The sequence below is a fragment of the Camelina sativa genome, chromosome 6, assembly GCF_030686135.1.
Source record: "Camelina sativa cultivar CO46 ecotype springtype chromosome 6, ASM3068613v1".
NCBI classification, from domain to species: domain Eukaryota; kingdom Viridiplantae; phylum Streptophyta; class Magnoliopsida; order Brassicales; family Brassicaceae; genus Camelina; species Camelina sativa.
The window spans coordinates 25,220,669-25,243,964 of record NC_141885.1 but is presented as its reverse complement, the minus strand read 5'-3'; the positions used below and the strand labels follow the sequence as shown (position 1 = coordinate 25,243,964).

Genomic DNA, 23,296 nt, shown 5'->3' with positions numbered 1-23,296 from the left:
CATGCCGTCTCACGTGCAAACTTAAAGACCACGCCGTTTTTTTTTACTTTTTTCTAATTTGTTGATGTGCTCTCAAAGCTTATATCAACTCCAAAAGAACAAAACAACTATATCAATTATCAAATGTAACAATGCAATAATTTGGTTTCAAGAAGGAACAACAAAACAAATATCATACAATCAGAATGTCATTCTAATATTGAAGAACCAAGCTTTGCATTGCTCTTCTTCATTGGACTATCTGGTTTAGTGGCTGGTCGACGACCCTTGTCAGGACCACCTATTACGCCCCATTCCTCAAACTGTGTCTGCCTCGCTCTTGCTCTTTCTTTCTCCTCTTCGGATTTCTTGGAGTAACAGTACGGGCAAGAGACTGTATACTCGTACTCTGGAGCTTCCATGTCTTCATCACTTATAGGCTGCTTGCATCCATAGCAGAGTTTATGTGTTCCTTGAGCTAGACCATGTTCCACGGAAACACGCTTGTCGAACACAAAGCATTCGCCTTCCCATAAACTCTCTGTTTTAGGGACTTCTTCAAGGTACTTTAATATCCCACCTTTCAGATGATACACCTGATGGAAAAAAAATGGTTTTGATCTTTTAAGTACCTCTGAAAATCAACAGCTCAATGGTCAGATTTTGTATTACGTTACCTCTTCGAAACCTTGGCTAAGGAGGAGGCTTGAAGCTTTCTCACATCTGATTCCTCCAGTGCAGTACATAGCAATCCGTGGCAGCGTCTTCGGTTTTTCAGCTTTGGTTTCAGAAATATCCTTTTTCTCCACATTTTCTTGCGTTTCATTGCCTTCTTGCTTCAACGCAAATTGATTCTCCACCCAAGATGGGAAATTTCTGAAAGCTGTGGTACATGGATCTACAGCTCCTTTAAACTTCCCAATTCTAGTCTCATAGGTATTGCGCACATCAATCACTACCTGAAAACACAAAAGTAATTCGACAATTTCAAAGATCTGTTATCATAGATCTACAGACTATGACATACCAAGAGTAAACAAAGACAACATCATAACTTTTTCTCTATGCATAGACATTCTATTCAGAGTGAACTAGAAATTGAAAGCAAGATACACAAACACAGAAGCAAATCTCTATTTACTATTCAATGTTTTCTTGACTAAACTTGCTACCAGATAGAAAAAGAAGAGGTCTCACAGTTTCTGGATCACTGATCAGTTCATTCCATTCTTCAGGGCTCACATATGTTCCAACTTTTTCAATTGGCGAGACACTGGGCATTCCAAGCGTAACAATCTGCACAGAGATTTCAAAAGTAAAAAAAACAACTCTTGACAAACTACAAAACTCCAGTTTTTCAACTTCAAGGAGACAAAAATTGTACCTCATTCTTGAGTTTGACCCTAACATGATCCCATCTAAACGGAGCATCTTCACCAGCTGCAAGAGGAGAGCTACTGCTATGTCCATGGTGAATTGCTTCTTCTTCAGGACTCACAGGTGTCTCAATTTGCCTCAAACCATTCAATCTGACATCTCTCTGTATAAACGCCAACACTCTCTCCACTGATTCACGAATCCCACAGACACTTCCATTGATCCCTTCTGGTGCAAGAATGATTCCACCTGAAACACGCTGATGAAACAACAACAACAGCCCTACCTATTACTGCTTCTTGCTCAATACAACACTACTCTTAAGTCACTCAATAAGGGAGTAGATTGGGAAAAAGACTTAATCTTTCATATCAAATATCTAAAATTTGGATTGAGATAGAAGAAACGACATACCAATTCTTCGCAGAGATCCTTCAAAGGCTTCCTGAAATCAGCATGGTCAGGCAAATTAGCGAATTTGTAGAACGAAACCACAACGAGCGAGCCTAAATCCGACTCGTTAAATTCTGCTCTGCTCGAAAAGAATTGAGAATTAGTGGCCATGCTTCTCCGGATAGCTCCAGCACTTGAACAAGCAACCGTGGATTTGAGAGATGAAGTAGAAGGAGAGGAAGAGAGATTCTGGGATTGGTATTGAGGGAATAGTAACTCCGGTTTGGAGTTTTTATCGACTGAGCTCGAATTAACGCCGGCACTGGAGAAGGAAGAGTGTGAGTGAGGCGGTTGTGGTGATGAGAGCATTCTAGCGGCGACGAGGGACGGTGGAAATCTCCAGTGGCAATACCGTAGCATTGGGGTATGAACTTAACCGGAGTAAACCAAAATTGTGGGTGTTTCAGTAAGACCGATTCATCTTTTTACGCCTTTTTAATATTTCTTCTTTTTATTTTTTAATTATTATTAAGAAGTTCTACAATTTTAAAGATATGATATCGTTTTTGTTAATAAATTTTTCCTTCTTTTTAGACAGTAAATTTGAATAAAATAATTTTTTGGAGACTGATATATAAATTTAAATACACTTTATTTTTTTTTACAAATTTACTAAATTCAACATGTTTCCATTTATATACTTTTTAAAATGCACATGTTTAATGTCGTAATTCTTTAGCAGTTAAGTCGTACGATTTTTTTAAAATACCGATCATTAATTAAGATGCAAACAACAAGTCATAATTAATTTGACCCTAATTAAGCTAAATAGATGAGGCAAATATTTTAGTTGAAGTTGAGCTTGATCGGTGCTTGACAAACCTTTTCCAAATTTTGTATAAGCAATATGACTTCATGGAATTGAAAGAGTGTTCCCAAACTCGCTCCCATTACACTAACCCAGAGATACCAAAGTTTTGGAGAGAAATAAAGCATAGATGGGATGTCTGTGAGAGCATATGTGCCCTTGTCTCTTACAGCCTCTGAGTTCCAATGGTCATTACCTTGATGACCACAATATATTGCCAGCATAAGCTCTTTTTCGACCCATTCACCATGTTTGTTTTGCAGTTTATACCATATAGGTGCTACTGAGCAATTGGAAGAAACGCTCTGAGGTATCTCATCAAACTTAAAGAAGCAACGACCATGTAAGTGACCTTCTTGTTTCACCTTGACTTCAGCAACATAATAAACATGAATTTCATCCTATGTGAACGCGATAACTCTGTTCCACTTAGGATCCGACATTTCTGCTCAACAATTAGTGGCTTTCTTCACATTTGTAATCTTAATCTGGACAAAAGCGTTACGCGAGTTGTCCCCAAACCCAAACCCTTGGCCTTCACCACGTGGACGTATAACAATTTCTCATCCGCAGCATCAACCTTGTTTGTATCTCCAATAAAATTTTCTCCATTAATAATCTAGTAGTTTAGAGACAGTACTCAATTTGTACACATAGCTATATTATGTTGGCAATATTTACATATTTCTTCAACAATATTTTTAGCCGAAGTCAAAACTTAGCAACTAAAATAATTTTATCAAAAGTTTATTTAGATTATCCATATGGCTTGAACGTCATATAATCCTAACAGGATTTCAAACTAGTGTCCTATGAATCTAAAAAATTATATATATATGTGTATTTGTCTATTTCAGAGCAATTTCATACTCATAGAATTCGCGTAAACAATGCTATTTCTAAACAACGGTTACTAGATTGATATTTTCAAATTTATCCGTTAGTAATTATGTCAATATAAAATTTTGGATCTAATTATTGATTTTTCTTCTTTTTGGTAAATATACCATGTTGAGTTTTTAACATTTATTCTATTTAATAATCAACAAAATCAAAATTTCAATAAGTTTTGAAAAGACAGTGGTGGATCACTAGCATAAATAACAATTTAAGAAAAGTCGGAAAAAACCAAACATTTATTGGTTTGAGATTTAAAGAGAATTTTAATGACTTTAAAAGTTTTGTAAAATATGTTGTTATTCAATCAACATTTTTAAAAACTCTTTTAAAATTTGGTGTTATTAGTTGTGGATTTGTAAAAAGTTATTTAAAATCTTGATAAATATAGTGTTATTGGATTAAGAGTTTTATAAAATCATTAAAAGTTTTATGTTATTCAAGTAAAACAAAAAATCTTGGATTGTTAATGAATTCAAATATTATGTTATTGGTTTAGGATTTTATATCATTTCCTTCATAACAAAAGTAAAAACTCTTTCATCAAATAGAAAGATTGTAAAATATTTTATGAAAGAGTTTACAAGATTAGGAAAAACAAATCAGCAAGATTTTAAAAAACTTTTTAACAATCTCTTAGAATCCTTCATTTTTTACTTTATTTAAAGTCATTAAAATTCTCTTTAAATCCCAAACCAATACCCTCTCTTACATATAAAGTGTCTATTTTTACTGGATCTAAATATAAAGTGTTTAAAAACTAAATAAAAAAGTATAGAAAAACAATAGAATCGGTTCCATATTTGGAGTTTTTGAAATTCTTTGGAACCTACGACGTGTCACATTTTCGTTGGTGGAAAAAGAAATTAACAAAAGAAAAAAAACGGGTTACAAAGTGAAATTGTTGATGAGAAGTGAAATTTGTGTAGTAACATTTCTGCTCTAAAAGGTCTTTTGCCAAAACTTTGAAATTGTGCTTCTTTTTCTTACTTTTTTTGGGGGGGGGGGGGGGGGGAGAGAATTGGTTTTGATTAGTGGCCTTTTAGAGCATTTGCTTGTGTAGATGACTTTGGTAATTGAACAACGCGACCATGTCTCTCAAGCTAGTGCTGTGAAAGATTCAGGTTTGTGTGATTCTCCTTTTAGGGATTTATTGATATAGTGAATTGGTTTGTCAATAGGAAATGGATGGTAAAAGCTAATTCTATTTCAAGCTCTAAGGTTAAAGCCTAACTCCTCTTAATCTCTCTTTGCCATTAGGAAGCCTTGTAAGATAATGGTTTGGTCTCTGTGAAGATTCAGGTTTTTTCATAAAACGTTTGTTGATCAAGTGTTTGATTGTCTTCGCATGAATTTGATGATTCCTTTTCAGCAAAGAAGCAAGGTAATATGTTCTGCGGCTGAATGTTTATTGTTCTCAAGTCTTATATTGATTACTTAGTTTTGTTATTTTTCTGTTGCTTAAAAAGATTATCTGTAGTTTCTACAGATTGGATGTGGATGTGTATGTTAAATGGCGAATCTTTAGCAAATGAAGCAAGGTACATATTTTCTAAAGTACATATTGTGTTGTTTGATCACTGTTTCTGTTATGCGTTTTTTTATCAATGTAGTCAGTTTTTTATTGCCTGAGTCTTATGAATCTTCTCTAGTTCCTGTTATTAGTTCCTTAAGATTTCTTAATGGCTTATTATTAGCTGAATTTGCTGGTAGAGAAGTATGACAATTTGCTGAGTCATCGGAATCACCAATGGTCGTCTATATCAATACAGGGGGGGGGGGGTTATAGCTTGGACAAATGCAAAGGACAAATACCTAACACAGATTGTACCGACCAAGGGAGATCCTGAGTTCAGTGAAGTGCTACAAATTTTTCTGGATAAGGATTTTTCAGCGAAAGCTTTATTTGTAGATGTCTTCAGAACGAATTCAGATGGCCTCTAGTACTTCGTTGGGAGGGGAAAGACATTGTTGCCAACGGCTATAGATAATGATTTTTGGAGGGAAGTTGAGCCTCTCTGGTTTTGTGGAAGACGGGTTTCTTCAATTGTCACTAAATCTCAATGTTTTTGAGATACTTGGTTATGCTACATGATGATTTATCACCTATGGTTGTGTTCTGAATTTAATCTTATTATGAATAATTAATGAATCATTGTAATAGTTTATCGTGCATGTCTGCATATGTACTAATGAAATAAGATATGATTAATGGAATTCAATGAAGTTGCTTGATTAATAATGTCTTTGGATCTTCTAATGATTGAATGTTTTATTAACGTCCTCTCTTCTTCATGACTTAATAAAATCATCGATCGATGGTTGTGGTGGAATTTATTTCAATTAATAATGGTTCTTTTACTACTGATGGTATGAATCATGGAGTTCAGACAATGTGCTTAAATACATCATTACAATAATTATACGTTCAGTGTGTTAATTAATATCTTTTGTATCTACGGAGGATTTAATGCTTTGGTGATTCGTGACATAAGAGATAGTTTACTCAAAAACCTAAAAATCCAATTTCACAATCAACAAGTATTATTCAAGAAATTCGAACAAATCTGTACTTTTTTCTCGGTTGAACCGAATCCAATAATCATCATTCATCACCAAGTACATGATACAAAATCGTGTTAGTAAAGTAATGTTATCAATGAAAATAGGGATTAATCCATTCCAAACACACGAGATGTATCAGTTTAAAACTATAGAGTTATTTATTCAAATAAGACGAAAAATATATCATTTACATATTAGCTGAAACCTATTTTACTAACCTAACTATAAACTTACATATTATTATAACCTATTCTAGTTCCAAAAGAAATGTTATATGTCCTGACTCCTGAGCCGTCGTCACAATATAAATTGAGAACAAGTCCTAATAAGAAAAACAGGGTTTTTTGGTGTAAACCGTATCCTCATATTCGGATAAATAATTTAGGTTACCACGAAAACCCAACACAATGGCTCAAAAGAGTCTTCTCTGCAGAAAAAAAAACAAAAAACATGCAAAACCTACTATGGTTTACACAATTAAGTTTAAAAATAAATGGCTAAGTATATATTATTCATAAATATTAAAGACTATATGAGTATGAGATGCAAACACAAGTCACGATTTGACCCTAATCAAAATGTATGAGCTAGGCAAGTAATTTTAATTTATCAGTGCTTGACAAACATTTTCCAAATTTTGTATAAGCAATATGACTTCATGAAATTGAAAGAGTGTTACAAAATAAAACTGTCTTTAAGAAGATAGAGTCTAACTCATAGGTGTTTAACTATTGTAATATTTCTAGTTAAGTGCTTACGATATATATATTGCATGGTTACGTTAGTGACCACTCGCTTAGAGATATGAGATATGTAACTTCAAAATCCCATCACCACTCGCTTAGACATTAGAATGTACGTTCGGAATGTGCATAAGCTCCAGTAAGAAAGTGTTCTATGGGTCAAAATTCTAGGCTGTTCTTTTTTTCTTTTAATAAAATATTATTTTCTTAAATAACAAAATTACATGCCATTTTTATAACTTTTTGTGTGACCACATCCATTTCTCTAACTTCCTTCCATTTTGTAGCTATCTTAATTACCAGTTTCAATACATAAGATTTTGAATTTTGTTCAACGGCATTTAATGTTTTAATGCATTTTTATATAGTTTTGACTGTATAATGTTATGGATGGTAGTCAAACGTTATCATTAAGAATTATGACCAAAATAGATATTATATATAAATAAAACTTTGAATATAATATTTAAAAGACATAAATTATTTTTAAAATATTTTTCCATATTAAATAATTTCATATCAATTTGGTTTCCTAGTTTTTATGGTTTTCTTACTTCCAAATGGTATTAAGAAGAATTCAACATTTTTGTTTATTCAAACAATATTTAATACTCATTATTTATCGTCTATTTTTATGTTTTTTGAACAAAGAATAATGATGTGGAACACATACATTTAAAAATAATATAGATGGAAACATATCAAATTTTGTGAGTTAGCAACAAACAAAAAATTAAGGTGTATTTAAGTAGAATCATCAATCACAAAAAAGAACCATTCTACTCAAATATATTATCAAAAAAGAAAAAAAAAATGAGCTGGGAGATATTAAAAATCAAGAGTGAAGAAGTAAAGTTGAACGTGAAAGTCATTGGAACAATCGGAGTCACCAATGGTTGTCCCTACCAATACAAGGTTCGAGCTTGGACAAATCCAAAGGACAAATACGAAACAAAGGTTGTAACGAGCGAAGGAGATCCTGAGTTCAATGAAGTGCTACAGATTTCTCAGGATAAGCATTTTCCAGCAGAATTTTTGTATGTTGATGTCTACAAAACGAATTCTGAAAAAACCTATCGCGTTGGGAGGGGTAAGATATGGTTGCCAACGGTTAAAGGTAAAGATTTTTACAGGGATGTTGTGCTCTATAAAAATTTTCACAGGGATGCTGTGCTCTATAAATTTGCGCAAGCCGGGGTTCTTCAATTGTCATTGAATCTCAATGTTTTCGAGGTACTTCGTGATGTTATCTATATTCCGTGATTTTATCATCTATGGTTGTGTTTCTGAATTTGATCGATCTTATTATGAATAATGAATCATTGTAATAGTTTATCTTTTTTTTTTTTTTTCCAATTGTAATAGTTTATCTTATATCGTGCATGTTTGCATATGTACTAATGAGATATAATATGTATAATGGAATTCAATGAAGTTGTTTGATTTATATTGTCTTCGGATCTTGATCTAATGATTGAATGTCTATTGACGACATCTCTTCTTTTTCATGACTTTATCATCATCGATGGTTCTGTTGGAATTAATTTTGATATTAATCAAATAATAATGGTTCTTATTACTGCCGATGGTGTATATATGAATCATGGAGTTCAGGCAATGTGCTTCATTAAGCTACATCATTAACAATAAATGTATAGACAATGTGTTAATGTCTTGTATCTTCTTACAATTTGATAATGCGGTTTGGTGATTCGTGCAATAGTAAGATAGTTTATTCAAAATCCTAAAAATCCAAGTTCACAATCCACAAGGTGATCTTTGTTCAATAAATTCGAAGAAATTATCACCAAGTACATGATACGATGTGTTAGTAAAGTACTTTTATATATAAATGAAAATAGGGAATCCCCATTTTGAACACACGAGATCTATGTATCAGTTTAATAGCGTTTATTCAACATATGACGAAAAATATATCGTTTATATTAGCTGAAACCCATTTGACAAACCTAATTATAAATTTGTAACAGATTGTGCGCCGTCGTCAAAATATACATTAAGATAAATTAAGTTCTAACAAGAAAAATAGGGTTTTTGGTGAAAGACGATATCCACATATTCGGATTAATCAATTAGGGTAACACGACTACACAAGGTTCAAATTAGGCAGTTTTATCGTCGATTATCCGATTTTTGATTAGATTTATTCTGTTTAATCAACGATTTGAAATTATGACACGTATAAGATTCTTTGACAGGGTTAATAGTGGATTATCTAACCGAGTCAAAGTTGATTTGATCACTGACTTTAGATTCTAAACCTTGACACGCTGAGATTGATCTTACGCGAATTGATACTAGATCTTAGCCGTTTATTATCAAGACCTTGTTTATAAAAGTGGGAATCACACTTCTCAGCTTTCTTGGCGGGTCTCTCTTTTCTTGAATTGTCTTAGTAATTGTTACTGGAAAACTAAATCTCTCAAAATTTGTAGCTAAATGTTAGTTTTACGTTTTCTTAACAACCAAAACATTCATAGTTAGATTTGTTAATTTTCCCGGAAAGCATAATTAATTTCCGTATTTATAATATAAATTTTTTACCAAACCGAAAGAAACTAAAACCTAAAGAAAGAGATCATTAGTTACATATTATGGAGAAAAAGGTTATTGGAGATCTGACGGTGGAGTCTTCGTTGAAGATAGTCTCTGTTATTGACAAAGATACCTACGGCTACGGCTTTGTGTCCAGCAATAATAATGATTACAACTTGGAGAAATCTTACATGAAGAAGACATGTACGCTCAAACATGCCGAGAATCTCGAGAGGGAGCTTAAGACGATGCTTCACTTCCGCGCCAATCCTTTCATCGTCCAAGCTTCTTGCCCTCATCTTCACTTCGAGTGTAACACCAAAAGCGCGACTTTGTGTTACATCTACATGGAGTATGCTTCCTTAGGCAATCTCGACAAGATGATCTCTGATGCTGGAGGGAGATTGCCTGAAGATAGTGTCAGACGCGCCACTCGTATGATTCTACAAGGACTCAAGGCTCTTCACGCGGAAGGTTACCTCCACTGCGACCTCAAACCCTCCAATGTTTTTGTCTTCCCTTCCAGCAGACCTGGAGAGCCATGGGATCTCAAGCTTACTGGTTTCGGCTTATCCAAAGATCCTACTATGGACACTAGCCTGTTGTTTCCTGGATACCCTAAGGAGCGCATGCCGCCTGAGGCCGATTATATTGTTGGGGCGCCGGAAAGATTGATCGGACCCGCCAGTGATGTATGGTCTCTAGGGTGTACGGTTCTTAAAATGTTTGGGGCAATACCTCTGCCTCCGGTGGCAGAGTACTTCTGGCAACGGTGCTCTGAGCGGCAGCCTACAGATAGGGCAACTGTGGATGAGCTCTTGGAACATCCTTTTGTGTCTGAGAAACCTTCATCCTTTCTTGAGGTTTCCTTCTTCAATAAGGAACAGTCGTATATAATACATGATGAATTGATTCCAAAATATCCAGACCCTTTCGGCCTCTACAATGTAAACATCTGCGAGTGAGAGAGTGTGTTGCTTTGACGTCTTTACTTGTTGTGCAAGAAAACAACCGTGAGTTTTGTGTTTTTCCAACTTCCACTTTTTTGAGTTTTTGGGTTTGTGTCGCTAGCTAGTGTGTATCTGCTTCCTACTTTTTGAACCCGTCATGTCTTCATTTTTTTAATTCGGGATTATTATTCAAGTTTAATGTATCAAGAACCCAACTTAAGCTCTAGGATAATTTGATTCAGTAGAAACTAACTTGGTCAGGTTAATTCGATGCAAAAATAACCGAGAAGTATCGTGTGGTTGAAGCTCGGGGTAAAGGGTGGACAAGAAGAAGCCAATTCTAAAAGATGGTTAGATACAGGGAAAGAGTCTAGGAGGATAGGTGCTCTGTTTCTTTTAGCGTAAATGCTCCGTTTCCTCTCTTCTTGTCTTCTTGAATACCACTACACCATTCTTCACGAGCACAAATCTTTTTTGTGAGAGCTTCGTGTGTTGTATAACCAAACTACAACTGAATTTCTGGCCTAGACAAAGGATAACTAATCAACCGTTCCTCTCTTTTTCTCTCGATCCTCTGTTCTTGATTTTATATCAAAATCTGAGATCAGATTCATTTGTTTTGTGGAGTGTATGGTGGTTTCTCAAAAAATATGACAATAACTAGGATAATACCACCAATCAGTCAACCACGTTTACCAGTTATTGTCATAGTTTCTGATGTTTTTGGTCGTACAAGAGTTTTGTTCAATAGATGGCGCCTTTGTTGTGTATGTTAAGTGGTTACATCAATGGCTTTCAAAAGATTGGTTGCTTACTTTCTGTTGCCCGGTATCTAGTCTTTATTATTAGGCTACATCTTGGGGTTTATGTCGTGATGTTTGGTTCCTCTAGTTTTCAATTGAGTATTTGTGTTTATTTGGTTTTCGAGAAAAAAACCGATATGATTTGTTATGCTTTCAACTCAGTACTTTAGAATTTTTGTGTTTCTCCGTAAAAATTATATTAGTAAAAATTCTAAAAGCAAAAGCCAAGTAGTTTTATAAGAAGGAAATATGTGTGTTTTAGGAAAGTATGTGAAATCTAAATCTCAATAAAAGTTTTTTCATCAAAATTCCAAATCTCATTCCAAGTTTAGTATATACTCCACAACCTCTTTCTTTAATGGTGGTTTTGCCCGGGCCAAATGCATAGTCACAATTTCTACTGCGTGACGGTGCAAGGATTCGGTATCAGAGAGACTTAAAGGGCGTATGTAATGCATCCTTGGTAGAAAAGGCTGTGAGTAAGAATGAAGAGAGTCATATTCTCACTCTGCCGACCCTTGAATCTTTTGCTCCAACATCACAGCTATCAAACACGCCGACAGTAACAACAGTGTAGGGTTCATAAACATTTCATCTAAATGCCTAATTCCATACCGGGGTAAGGCTGTCTTCAATTGTCCTGGTTCGAACCCACTAATCGCCATACTTGGCTACACAATATGCATATGTGGTAGTCTGCTGGCCGTCTCTTGTTTTCATAGGCATCAAAGATATAGCCCTTAGGATTCCTAATTTCAGCACACCAATATTTGGCTTACATAGTCTTGAATATATCTGATGGTTTGAAATCACTAGCGTATGATGCACATATCTGACATTTCTCAAAATGTTCAAATGAGATGGCACATCGACATCAAACCTTATTGGGGATGCAGCATGATGTTTTGCATTTGTTGTTGTTTAGTAGGTTAGAGGGTTGTACTTATTTTGAACATATAACTATTATGTTGGGAATATTTACATACTTCAACCATATTTAGTCGAAGTCAAAACTTAGCTACTAATAATTTTCCAAAAGTTTATTTAGATTATCCATATGGCTTGAACGTCGTATAATCCAGCCAGGATTTCAAACTAGTGTTCCTATAAATCTAAAAATTTATCTATATGTATATTTTTAAAGCAATTTCATGCTCATACAATTTTCATAGACAATGCTATTTCCAGACAACGATTACTAGATTGATATTTTAAAATTTACCAATTAGTAGTTACGTAGTATAAAATTTGGATCTGATTATTGATTTTTTTCTGTTTTTTTTTTTTTTTTGGTAAACTTGAGTTTTTAGCGTTTGTTTTATTTAATAATCAACAAAACCAATTGACAAGAAAAAAATCAACAAAACCAATTTTTAATAAGTTTTGAAAAAGCAACGGTGAATCAATGGCACAATAATTTTAGAAAAGTTGAAAACACCAAACCGTAGAACCATTTTTCCTAGAAATATATTAAGTGATAATTTACATAATGTAGTACACTCAATCAGAAGACAACTCTTTAGTTTGGACACGCTAACATATTTCTAGTTACACAAATTTCAGAAACAAATATTGTTCTAACACATACATGTGTTCCAACGAGTAAAAATCAAAGCTAATTAAACAAAACGGTTTTCTCTTGATATATTCGACTAAGTCTAACATTGCAAAAAAAAAAACTGTATTTAATATTTATTCATCTTTGTTAAATGTATCGCCTAAAGCTAAAATGAGTCATGTAGACAAACGTGAATACATATATATATATATATATATAGAAAAATCTTCAATTAATTTCTCCAAAGATACCTTAAACTCCATGCTTTCACTTATCTAACCTTGCTAAACAATTTTGGTTAGATGAGCAGAGAAGACACCTTTGAAAAATTGTCGATATATATGTTTGGCCGGAAGTCCTCTTTTATTTCCATGGCTCTGTTTTCCGTAGCTTCCACTAGTGAAGTAGTGATATTCCAAATTTCCAATGAATGATTGTTATTACTCTTTTAAAAAGCTAGTTTTAAGTTACGTTCAAAAAAAAAAAACTATACATTTAAGATTCTAGCAAAATTAAGACCTAAAACTCCAAAACCAAACAAAACTCACGTACTTAACACTTACCAAAATAAGATATAAATTGTTATTGTTTCGGTGCAAAAATTAGTGAGTGATTTGTCAGATCTACCATTGTATATAGTACAACTTAAATGATAGTATGCAGAATGGAGAAAAAGAAGGATATGATTCATGCCAAAAAAATTTTTTTTACTAAATATGCAATTTTGTGAAACAATCGTGATTCACCTTTGATTAGTTTACGTTATAAATTTAGCTCGAAATTATTTTTTACGTTTAATGGTTCCGATATTCCATCCATTTTTTCTTTCACAATTTTACGGTTTCGTCGTTATGTAATATTGTCAATTGGAACAAAGACAAAAATAAGATTTTGAAAACGTGATATATGTGGTACATGCCGTTAACAACGTATAACGTATTACCTGTACATATATATTAAAATTAAAATTTTAAAATTACTAAGTGTATCAAAACCCTATTGTTGTATAATACTTGACACTTGGCAAGTGTATCAAAATCTAAAATCAAATTATAAGTTTCTAATAACCGGCACGAGTAGAATATCCATAAACGAGAGCAGAGCACTGGCTTTTTGTATATGTTTTGGGAATTCTTGTATAATTCTAGAGTCCCTTCGTTCATTGAAAGACCTTTTGGCTCCATATGTAGACACAATTGTTGATCATAAACAATATATATCTAAATTATATAAATCATGAATTTCATATTTTTATAATATAAAGAGTGGTTCCCGCAGATTTGGTACTGACAAACGCCAAGCAATAATAGAACCGATCAAAAGCCAAAAGATAAATACCAGATTTTTTTTTAAATGTACCTAGTTGAAATCAAATGCCGAACCATAGAAATAAGACAGAACCACTAGGTTACAAAAGAAAAAATTGGTTAATGCAAAAGTTCATATAGTTTTAAATGTGAGTAGTGATCGCTAAATGGTATTTAGTTCTAAATACAATAAAACTTTAAACACCAGTGGCTGCCGTAATAGATTAGTGGGACTAATCAATTCAAGACATTAAATAAAGTAACAATGACCATAATTTATACTATAACTATGAGTTGGATCTAGTTGAATTATTGACATGTTCTACTTTTTAACTTTTATATATTGCTGCTGAATTTTTCTGTATCTTATAAATTAGATTCGTACGAAGCCATGACTATCTCTTACGAATTGATTAATTAATTATTCTTGAGAAAAAGAATTCCCCCATTGGGTATAGCACGAAATAAGATTCAACTTACACATTTAAGAACTATATGTTTACAAATAAAATAAAACGATAACAATTTTATAATTTCGTGACAGAGTAATATCCAAAGTAGTCTTAACGATAAGTAGCAATCCGTTAATCGAGGCCGCTTAGTTAATTATTTCTAAGACAACTCAGCTTAAGACTAGATTAAGCACAAAATGATGTATTAGTAGTAACAAATTGTTATTATTCTAATAACCATTTGTCATTTGTCAATATCAGTTCCCCACTCACCGTTGACCTTTCTCCCATCATCTCCGAAAGAAAACAATAATTTAACATTTGAATATAACTAGTGTCCATATTTGACAATCTCCACATTATTTGATTAATCAGTTGGGATTTATAGATAAATGCCGAGTTTGGATGAGTAAACGAGTAAGTAAAACAAAGCTGCTCCTGCTTGGACATATATTATTTGTTTAAACGAAGAAATAACACATTCTTACCTTTTTGGAATCACACGATCGAAGTCAACTACAACAACGAAAATATCACGAAACAAATGTACGAAGTTATATTCCATTCATGTTTCATTGTTCCACCGTTATACTACTCACCGATCGTATTATATAACTCTTGATTGTTTCGTTAAGCTGTACTATAATAATTAGTAAAAGCCATTTTGTTGTTATTAATTAGATTAACTGAAAAAGTAAGCGTATAATAAATGTGATAATTATGTAGAAATAGCAAGGAAACAAATGGATTTGACTTGTGGATTTTGATTTGCTAGTGGATGCACAATGTGGACTGAATTTATTGTGACTCCGAGGAGTACTCACTCAGTGGCACCTGCCTCCTTAGTGCCGTCACAATATCTCAATCCCAAAAAGTATTCCAGACAAATGTTTGTTTTAGTATTTTACATTTGTTTCATGCGTCAAGAAAATATAATTTAACGAACCCAAAATAAAAATTGTTACTTTGATCAAAATGAGTTATTTCTTATGATAATGTGATAAGTTTTAATTTTCTGTAACAGAATGTGACTTTTCCGGTATTAAAAGATGACTTAAACGAATACTTCAATAGTTACACGAGTATTAACTAAAATATAAAATTTGTTAATAGTGACAGTTTCAACATTTTTTGTGAATATCTTGTTCAGTTCAAAATTCATATATATTAAATAAATTCCTAAATACTGCCAAAATGATCAGGACCAAGCAAACAACTGGCTGCTGACACAAGCTTAAGTGTGACTTGTGATTGTAATGAATTTAAAGCTCATGATCCGTACCCTAACATTAGTTATTTACTTTAGTGCTTTTTCGGCACTTTTAATGGTAGTTCTGAAAAAACATAAAGATAAATCTTGATTACTAGCTACGTTGCTTAGTATAATGAGGTTAATCTTGATTACTACTTTTAGATCCGAACTAAGCGGTCTCACCACAATCTATATATGTACTAGTTTATATATCATTTGGTTTTAGTAGTACGTTAGTCTATCCATTACAAATATCACCTATGAGAATATTCATTTGATTCCTTCTACTTTCGTAAATGCACGACACTACGCACGCATAAATAAATAAATATATATATATATATATATATATATATATATATATATATATATGAAAGACATATACAATCATATTTTAATTACCACCCCACTTCCAAATGAAATTACGAGATTGACAATATTGTAAATGTTATTTTGTTTTAAGTTTATTCGACCTAATATTAATAGTAACTCTTAAAAGAGTTTGGTCCGATGTATCTTGTCAACATTTCTCCTTTCTTTCTTTTTTCTTCTTGAAAGTGAATCTCATGCCAATGGAACAATAATTTGAAACGTCACAAAATAAAATATTAGTTTTATAACTCTTATCCAAGATAAAGACAAAGCATTTTTTTGCCCAATAAAACATTTAAATACTAACCAAGTTGTTGGATCGTTTTCATGAGAATTAAATAAATCCGCGAAGAAAGGAGAAAAAAAAGATACCCACCAAAAAGCCCTCAAACGGGTTACGGAGGTGGGTGGCGTCATTCCACCTCATGTATGTGACATACGCAAAGCTTTGCTAAGCCAATGGGTGAATAGATAAGTTCATCACTTTCCCATTATAACCTCAAAACCATGATAAAGTTCACAAGTGAGTTTGATTACTTTCCTATTATAACCTTCATGTTCATTATAATGCGTAACCATCTCTCTTTCTCATCTCTCTCTTTCCTAGGCATCTTCCTTTGATTTTTTTCTCTCTCTCTCTCTTGAACTCAGAAAAAATCTTATTTCTTCTCTCCACTATATTACAACATTTCTTCATTCTCAAATCATCAAACCAAAAAAAAAAAAAAAAAAGTTACAATATATTGTGTAACAAAAGACAAAAATAAATGGATTCGAATAGTAACAATACGAAATCCATAAAGAGAAAAGTTGTAGACCAACTTGTCGAAGGCTATGAATTCGCTACTCAGCTTCAGCTTCTCCTCTCTCATCAACACTCTAACCACCTCATCGATCAGACCCGTCTCGTTTCCGGCTCGGGTTCACTGGATCCCGTTGATGAGCTTCTTGCTAAGATCTTGGGTTCTTTCCATAAAACCATATCGGTTCTTGATACTTTCGATCCCGTTGCCGTCTCTGTGCCCATCGCCGTCGAGGGTTCATGGAATGCTTCTTGCGGCGATGATTCGGCCGCTCCGGCGAGTTGCAACGGCGGAGATTCCGGTGATAGTAAAAAGAAGAGATTAGGGGTTGGTAAGGGTAAAAGAGGATGCTATACGAGAAAGTAAGTGAAAAACAAATTCAAATATCGATTTATTATTTTAAAATTTTTATTCGTGTGATTAATGATTTAATCTCCTTTTTATGTGAATTGTTTTTAAAAACTTTTTTCACTTCAATTTGCCATTCTATACTACGGATTCCATCATATATAATCTGTGGTAGTGCCCCATATTGAAATGATTTATCGTAAAGGTTAAATGATAATTACGATATATGAATATGTATAATATCCGAATATATATATATATATATATATATATGATATGAAATTGAAAACATATAATGGCAGTGATAGAGAATCGTATGAATATGATTGATTGATTGGATAGGGCCAATAAGTGCTGTTTCATACGATTTACCGTGCATTTGTTTTTACATGAACACAAGATCCAAAATTGGTTTAAGCCATTAATTAACAAATTTTTATGGTTTATGATTTGCAGGAAGAGATCGCATACAAGGGTCGTGGAAGCTAGAAGTTTTGAAGACATATACGCTTGGAGGAAATATGGACAAAAGGAGATTCTTAATACCACATTCCCTAGGTCCTTACTCCATTTATGCCTAGCTACTACATGTGTCTTTATATACGCACAATACATACATAATACATATAAAATGGTCATATCATTTTTTAACCAGGGATGTCAAGTCGAATCATATCTTAAATTTCGGACTTCAAGTCACTATGTGAATTTTGTAGTGGCCTAAATCGTTTATTCTTTTTTTTTTGTTAATGTTTTGCAGAAGCTATTTTAGATGCACGCACAAGCCAACGCAAGGATGTAAAGCAACAAAGCTTGTTCAGAAACTGGAGCAAGATCCTGAGATGTTCCAAATCACATATATTGGCTACCATACGTGCACTGCCAACGACCAAACACAAGCCAAGGTGGAGCCTATTGATAGCGAAATCATGATGGATTCGGACAAAACAGTGGCTGCAACTACAGCTCAGAACCATGTCAATGCTAAGATACAAGAGCAAGACAACAACATCAGTAGTGTGACAGTGGTAAGCACAGTGAAGGAGGAAGAAAAAAACAATGGTGATCTTTCTAAAGAGTATTGTGAAGGTTCTTCTACGGATGGGAATTTGTCATTGGCTTGGCAAGATATGATGATGTTTGATGATCATCAAAACCAATACTATTGTGGTGAAATCAGTACTACTACTTCTCATCATTTTGGTTTCATCGACAACGATCAGTTTTCCTCCTTTTTCGATTCATATTGTGCATAGTGATGAAGCAGATCATCAGGCTTTGTTATATTTGTCTCCTTCTCTTGGAGTATGTTTAGTGAATTAATCTAGTATTGTTGTTGGTATGTTTGACAAAACACCATATATACATCTCTATTCATTTTTTGGACTGACACAATATACATTTTGTATGTGGTGTTCTTCATTATTTTTGTTTCACATGTACAAGTTCATTTTAGATAAGTCATTAGGTTGACAATAAAGATGAAATAGATTACCAATATATCATATATCCAAGCCAAACTCCCATAGAACAACAATTCATTTAAATAATTAATGTAGCCTATTTGATTGTAAGTGCATTTAATGTTGGTTTCAATAATTTTAGTCCATAAATATGATATATGAATGTGATTTCCTAAGGAGTGTAAAGAGAGACTTATCCATTCAAATTGCGGCTGTGAAATGTTTGGTTCTAAAAAGGCAGTAATTGGGACAAATGCATCTTGGTACTGGCGTGCTTGTCTTTTTGTTGTTGCCTTTACATAAGGATCGCCGTGTACACTAGGGCAATTATTAATGCTAATTACCAAAATAAAACAACATTACCAAAGCCATAATCTGTTGGGTACGTACATGTACCTCCATGTCCGAATTTCCTGAAACTCTACAAAAGTTTGACAAAATCATATGTAACTCCATGCAACCTTTTTAATCATCTCCAAGACTCCAATACAATAGATTTCTATATATTAAGTTTTATTTTCATATATGTAGGACAAAACTTCGTTCACTTTTATGAATTCAAAATATTATAAAGTTTATTGCAAGATATGATGATTTTTCTTAGTTATTTGAAAAACCTAAATACTAAACTAATTTATTCGACCCCTCGTACATCTTTTACATATGTCACAATTTACAGTTATAAAAATAATTGAGAATAAGTGTCGTCTCCGTCGACGTAACAAACACACATGATGAACAAAGGCCCATACATGAGAGTAGTAGTGTTGTCGGTGAAAGGCCAATCACTTCCACTCGAGTGGCTGATATAGACACTGAAGACTCCTTTTTCAATTATTTTGGATTTTCAGATTTTTTTTATTATATAAAAAAAAAGATAACAAAAAAAGAAAGAAACACCAAGAAATTCGTGACAATTTGTGAGATACTGACAAAAAAAACAATTTCCCCCAAAAATGATTAATTTTTAAACACAACCATCGTAATTGCTTTATAAATACGTAAATAAAGTGCTGAAGTGCTCCTCTTTGTATATATTTCTATATATTCACATACCTTGATATTAAATAAAGTGTACACAACACAATGGGAAGTTCCAATTATACCACTTATATGTTTTATTTGAGATCCAGTAAATCACCTTTACGCTAAACTTGAAATAAGTCTAAACTTGAAATAAGTTTATAAAAAAAGAAGTTGAAATTAAATTAATCTGTTGTTTTTTTTTGGAATATTTACGAAGTGACCATTTTTTTTAAAGATCTTTTATATATGTTGTCGGCTGGTCTAATTTTATAGTTTATTTAGGTTCTTCTTCGATTTTTTTAAGTCTATATATTTTCTGCATGAAGTTAGTTGTAATTTGTAAACAAGCAAATGAAGATGAAAATTATTAAAATACATAGTTGAACTTGAAACAGCCCATTTAGTAACAAAATACTATTTCCTTATCAAAAAAAAAAAAAAAAAAACCAAACTATCCTAAAAGGACTGAATCCCATTAGATCATCACTTGTAATGTGCAAAACTTTAATACAAATAATAATAAATTAAATGAAACCATGACTTTTTCTTTTGGTTAACTAAAACATGCCCTTTCTATTTAGATGAAACCTATTGGTGGCCGTCGCCGTCGTCTAGCCGCCGGAAACGATGAGGTAGATCGTTGAAAGGATATATGAAATCCATGTTGGCTCCGATCCCGCTGCTACCAAACATAGCGTCGGTCACGTCGCGTATAGGGGAACCATAGTCGATGTAATGACCCATGGCGGTAGTGGCGGTGACGGTGGCAGATGAGGTAGGAGCGGTTGAATAAATATGGCAAGTGTGCGAGCCACGGTATGTGATTCGGAAGGTGAAGGGATCGTCGTTAAGGCGTTGGACTTGTTTCTTGGCCGGGCAATTGTATAACTTTTGATGGGTGCACCTATAGTACGCCCTGCAAAATTAATTACTTAATTATTTTTTAGCAGAGTTAGGACATAAATACTCGTCCATAGTTCCATGGACCATCCATGTGATAAGCAAGCAAGTAGTTATTAATTGACAAGGACTAAATGCAATAATATTGATTCATTCTATTTGATAACGAAATCTGAGAAATTAGATATGCTTATAAAGTTATAACAATGAAGTTTCAACTTTCAGCCGGATTTTAATAATATATAGTACTGTGTATGGTCATTGTGATAAGTAATAAACATGGTGATTAAGAATCAAAAGAGACTGATTACAACATTTGATGTGATGTAAAATGTGTGTATATATCTCGGTTAGTTAACTAACTAAAGTAACCCTTTATTTTTCATTCATTAAGCACTTTTTTGAAAAAAGATATTCATTTATCTAGAATCTTTGACTATTGGACGATAAGTAATTGAACGTGGATAATATTATAAATCAATAAATAGTAATATAAGTGATTAGTAAAGTTAATTACCTAGGAAACCTAGAACCAAGAATTTCCTTTTGGCCATATTTACGCCAAGTATGGTTATCGTCAGGTGGCATATCTGTGTTCCCTGTTCTTAGCGCTGCCACCAACACCGTTTGTTCTTCTCCTTCGTCCTTCCTAAATAACGTACTCATTTTAACCTACGTTAGTACATACTTACGTACTGCATATTTCATTATCATTAGTTAATTTGTAAAGAGAATTTGTTCCAAAAAAAAAAAAAAAATTGCAAAGAGAAAAAGTCATATAAATAACTTTGAAAGTTTACACGTGAAGTGGACTTGAGATGGTTTTCCACTTTTAGTCACATTGTAACTGGTTCAACCCACCTCTCCCCTTTATGGAGTTAACATTTTAAAATGTAGACGAAAAGGAAAAAGACTTTGAATTGAAAGTGGAATCATCAATATCATCGATCTATCAAGACTCTAGCCTAGTCAATTCTTTTTTAAAAATAAATATTTAGATATTTAATTATGTTCTGATTTGGTTATGTTATCATTTCAGAAAATCTTTCAAAATCTTATATTTTTGTAAATGATTACGATATACATGATGCACGTAATGTTAAAAATATATCTAAAAAAAAAAATTATAGTAAATATGTAAGACATAGTTATAAACATATCGTAATAATTAATTGCAGAATTTGTGTTTAGCTCAAAATCTCAAATAATATTTATATTTAGCTATCCCCGTTCATTCATTAATAATTTCGTTAACGTTGCCAATTTGTTCAGCGCATTATGCATATCACAATTTATACTTGTTAATTAATTACTACCAAATAAAATAATACTTAATTGTATATTTACCTTCTCCGCTGCCTTGGCGTGGAGGAACCGCTAGCACCGGAACCTTCCGTAAAATTCCTTCCTCCGCCACCATCAACGGCCATGAGCTGCGTCTGAAACATGGCCTCGGCTCCCTGAGATGACGTTGAGCCGCCACACCTTAACCAATACTCTTGCATCGTCAGACCTGGTTCCATCTGCACTAACATCTGGTTTGAAACGGACACAACCACCGGTTTGGTTTGGTTTAACGCAGTTTCGGAGTTCCTGATCTCTAGAAACATCTTCAGCCGCTCGTTAGCATCATCGAATGTCTTCGCGATCTCGTCGAGAGAGGTCGATAGAGATTCCGGTGGCTTATCCGGTAAACTTGACTCGAGCAATTTAACTAATTTCATTCCGTGGAAGATCATTGACATTACCTCTTCCATTTGTAACTTAATTGTTTTCTTTGGACGAGTATATATGTTTATTTTTAAATTTATGCACACATACATACATTTATAGACACGAAGAGATACGTGTACTTGACGGTTAATGTTGCTTCCCAACAGTTAGCTTCGATGTTGGTTCCAACTCTATATATAAATTTTGAATATGCGCGGATTATTCAAAGGTTGTATAATCTTTTTCTTAAAGCGACATAATTACCATTTCCTATACTCTTTTTTTTTTTTTTTTTTGTGGGGGGGGGGGGGGTTAATTAGCTAAATTTGGAATTTTCTTAACCGGCGGGAGGTAAAGTATGTCCAAGAATCAAGATAAAGCTTTTAGGCTATTTCACATTGGGGAACAACAAATATTTTTCTCAACTAATGCTACAAATATTTGTTTTGCAAAATGAAAATTATACCAACCAAAGGTTCTAACTATAGTGATTAACCCATATTGACCCGGTCGGGTGGGTTCGTCTTTTTGTTAACACGGCAGAGGAACTGGTAATAACATTGACTAAGTCATGGTCTTCAATGATTTAAGACAAATTTTATAATAGTTTATTTCTTTTCTTTCAAATTTCAACATTACAAGATTTTCTTAGAAGTCTAGACGAAGACTTAAGATTTTCAATGCTGAAAGCCTGAAACTGTTGAACTTTTTTTCTTGACGTTGAGTCGTGGAGACACATAATTTAAGAAATTTCTAATGCTTTGAAGCAAGTTTGGTAAGTAATTTCTTGACAAAATCTTAATAGAAATTTCTTTGGATCCGAATTATGTCTTTTAGTCTATGATAAGCCCCTTACAAACAGTAAAAATGTGATTAAACATTATTACTACTACGTCTACGTAACACATACATATCGTTGTTGTATAATTTGCATGAGAAAACCATTGGGCAAGAATAGAAGCCCACAAACT

The 23,296-nt window shown here is 33.3% G+C and overlaps 5 protein-coding genes across 5 annotated transcripts; 3 read left to right on the top strand and 2 right to left on the bottom strand.

Moving 5' to 3' along the window:
• Positions 1–84: 84 nt before the first annotated feature.
• LOC104792940 (rhodanese-like domain-containing protein 7) lies at positions 85–2,241 on the bottom strand. Its single transcript, XM_087454674.1, has 5 exons — positions 1,771–2,241; positions 1,364–1,615; positions 1,177–1,275; positions 657–938; positions 85–575 (listed from the first exon to the last, which is right to left on the bottom strand). Exons 1-5 carry the CDS (start codon positions 2,167–2,169, stop codon positions 189–191), a joined length of 1,419 nt encoding a protein of 472 aa, XP_087310800.1. The 5' UTR covers positions 2,170–2,241; the 3' UTR covers positions 85–188.
• A 5,394-nt stretch (positions 2,242–7,635) lies between these two features.
• On the top strand, positions 7,636–8,085 carry LOC147942984 (uncharacterized). Its single transcript, XM_087456253.1, has one exon. It carries the CDS (start codon positions 7,636–7,638, stop codon positions 8,083–8,085), a length of 450 nt encoding a protein of 149 aa, XP_087312379.1.
• Positions 8,086–9,437: 1,352 nt separating this feature from the next.
• On the top strand, positions 9,438–10,343 carry LOC104699356 (mitogen-activated protein kinase kinase kinase 17-like). Its single transcript, XM_010414674.1, has one exon. It carries the CDS (start codon positions 9,438–9,440, stop codon positions 10,341–10,343), a length of 906 nt encoding a protein of 301 aa, XP_010412976.1.
• Positions 10,344–16,439: 6,096 nt separating this feature from the next.
• LOC104792939 (putative WRKY transcription factor 54) lies at positions 16,440–18,603 on the top strand. The gene is made up of 3 exons (XM_010519212.3): positions 16,440–17,237; positions 17,680–17,781; positions 17,984–18,603. The coding sequence occupies exons 1-3, from the start codon at positions 16,840–16,842 to the stop codon at positions 18,477–18,479; spliced, it is 996 nt and encodes a 331-aa protein (XP_010517514.1). The 5' UTR covers positions 16,440–16,839; the 3' UTR covers positions 18,480–18,603.
• A 1,465-nt stretch (positions 18,604–20,068) lies between these two features.
• On the bottom strand, positions 20,069–22,478 carry LOC104792938 (WRKY transcription factor 55-like). The gene is made up of 3 exons (XM_010519209.3): positions 21,960–22,478; positions 21,130–21,261; positions 20,069–20,628 (listed from the first exon to the last, which is right to left on the bottom strand). Exons 1-3 carry the CDS (start codon positions 22,433–22,435, stop codon positions 20,301–20,303), a joined length of 936 nt encoding a protein of 311 aa, XP_010517511.2. The 5' UTR covers positions 22,436–22,478; the 3' UTR covers positions 20,069–20,300.
• Between the last annotated feature and the right edge of the window lie 818 nt (positions 22,479–23,296).

Excerpts from the sequence above, each read along its gene's own strand:
- LOC104699356 (XM_010414674.1), top strand. The coding sequence starts at position 9,438 with ATGGAGAAAAAGGTTATTGGAGATCTGACGGTGGAGTCTTCGTTGAAG.
- LOC104792938 (XM_010519209.3), bottom strand. The coding sequence starts at position 22,435 with ATGTATGTGTGCATAAATTTAAAAATAAACATATATACTCGTCCAAAG. Across the intron at positions 21,262-21,959 it reads ACGCCAAGGCAGCGGAGAAG|GAAGGACGAAGGAGAAGAAC; the intron begins GTAAATATACAA and ends TACGTTATTTAG. Across the intron at positions 20,629-21,129 it reads CTTGGTTCTAGGTTTCCTAG|GGCGTACTATAGGTGCACCC; the intron begins GTAATTAACTTT and ends TTAATTTTGCAG.
- LOC104792940 (XM_087454674.1), bottom strand. The coding sequence starts at position 2,169 with ATGCTACGGTATTGCCACTGGAGATTTCCACCGTCCCTCGTCGCCGCT. Across the intron at positions 1,616-1,770 it reads AGGATCTCTGCGAAGAATTG|CGTGTTTCAGGTGGAATCAT; the intron begins GTATGTCGTTTC and ends TTGTTTCATCAG. Across the intron at positions 939-1,176 it reads TGATCAGTGATCCAGAAACT|GTAGTGATTGATGTGCGCAA; the intron begins GTGAGACCTCTT and ends TTGTGTTTTCAG.
- LOC104792939 (XM_010519212.3), top strand. The coding sequence starts at position 16,840 with ATGGATTCGAATAGTAACAATACGAAATCCATAAAGAGAAAAGTTGTA. Across the intron at positions 17,238-17,679 it reads AGAGGATGCTATACGAGAAA|GAAGAGATCGCATACAAGGG; the intron begins GTAAGTGAAAAA and ends TATGATTTGCAG. Across the intron at positions 17,782-17,983 it reads CTTAATACCACATTCCCTAG|AAGCTATTTTAGATGCACGC; the intron begins GTCCTTACTCCA and ends AATGTTTTGCAG.
- LOC147942984 (XM_087456253.1), top strand. The coding sequence starts at position 7,636 with ATGAGCTGGGAGATATTAAAAATCAAGAGTGAAGAAGTAAAGTTGAAC.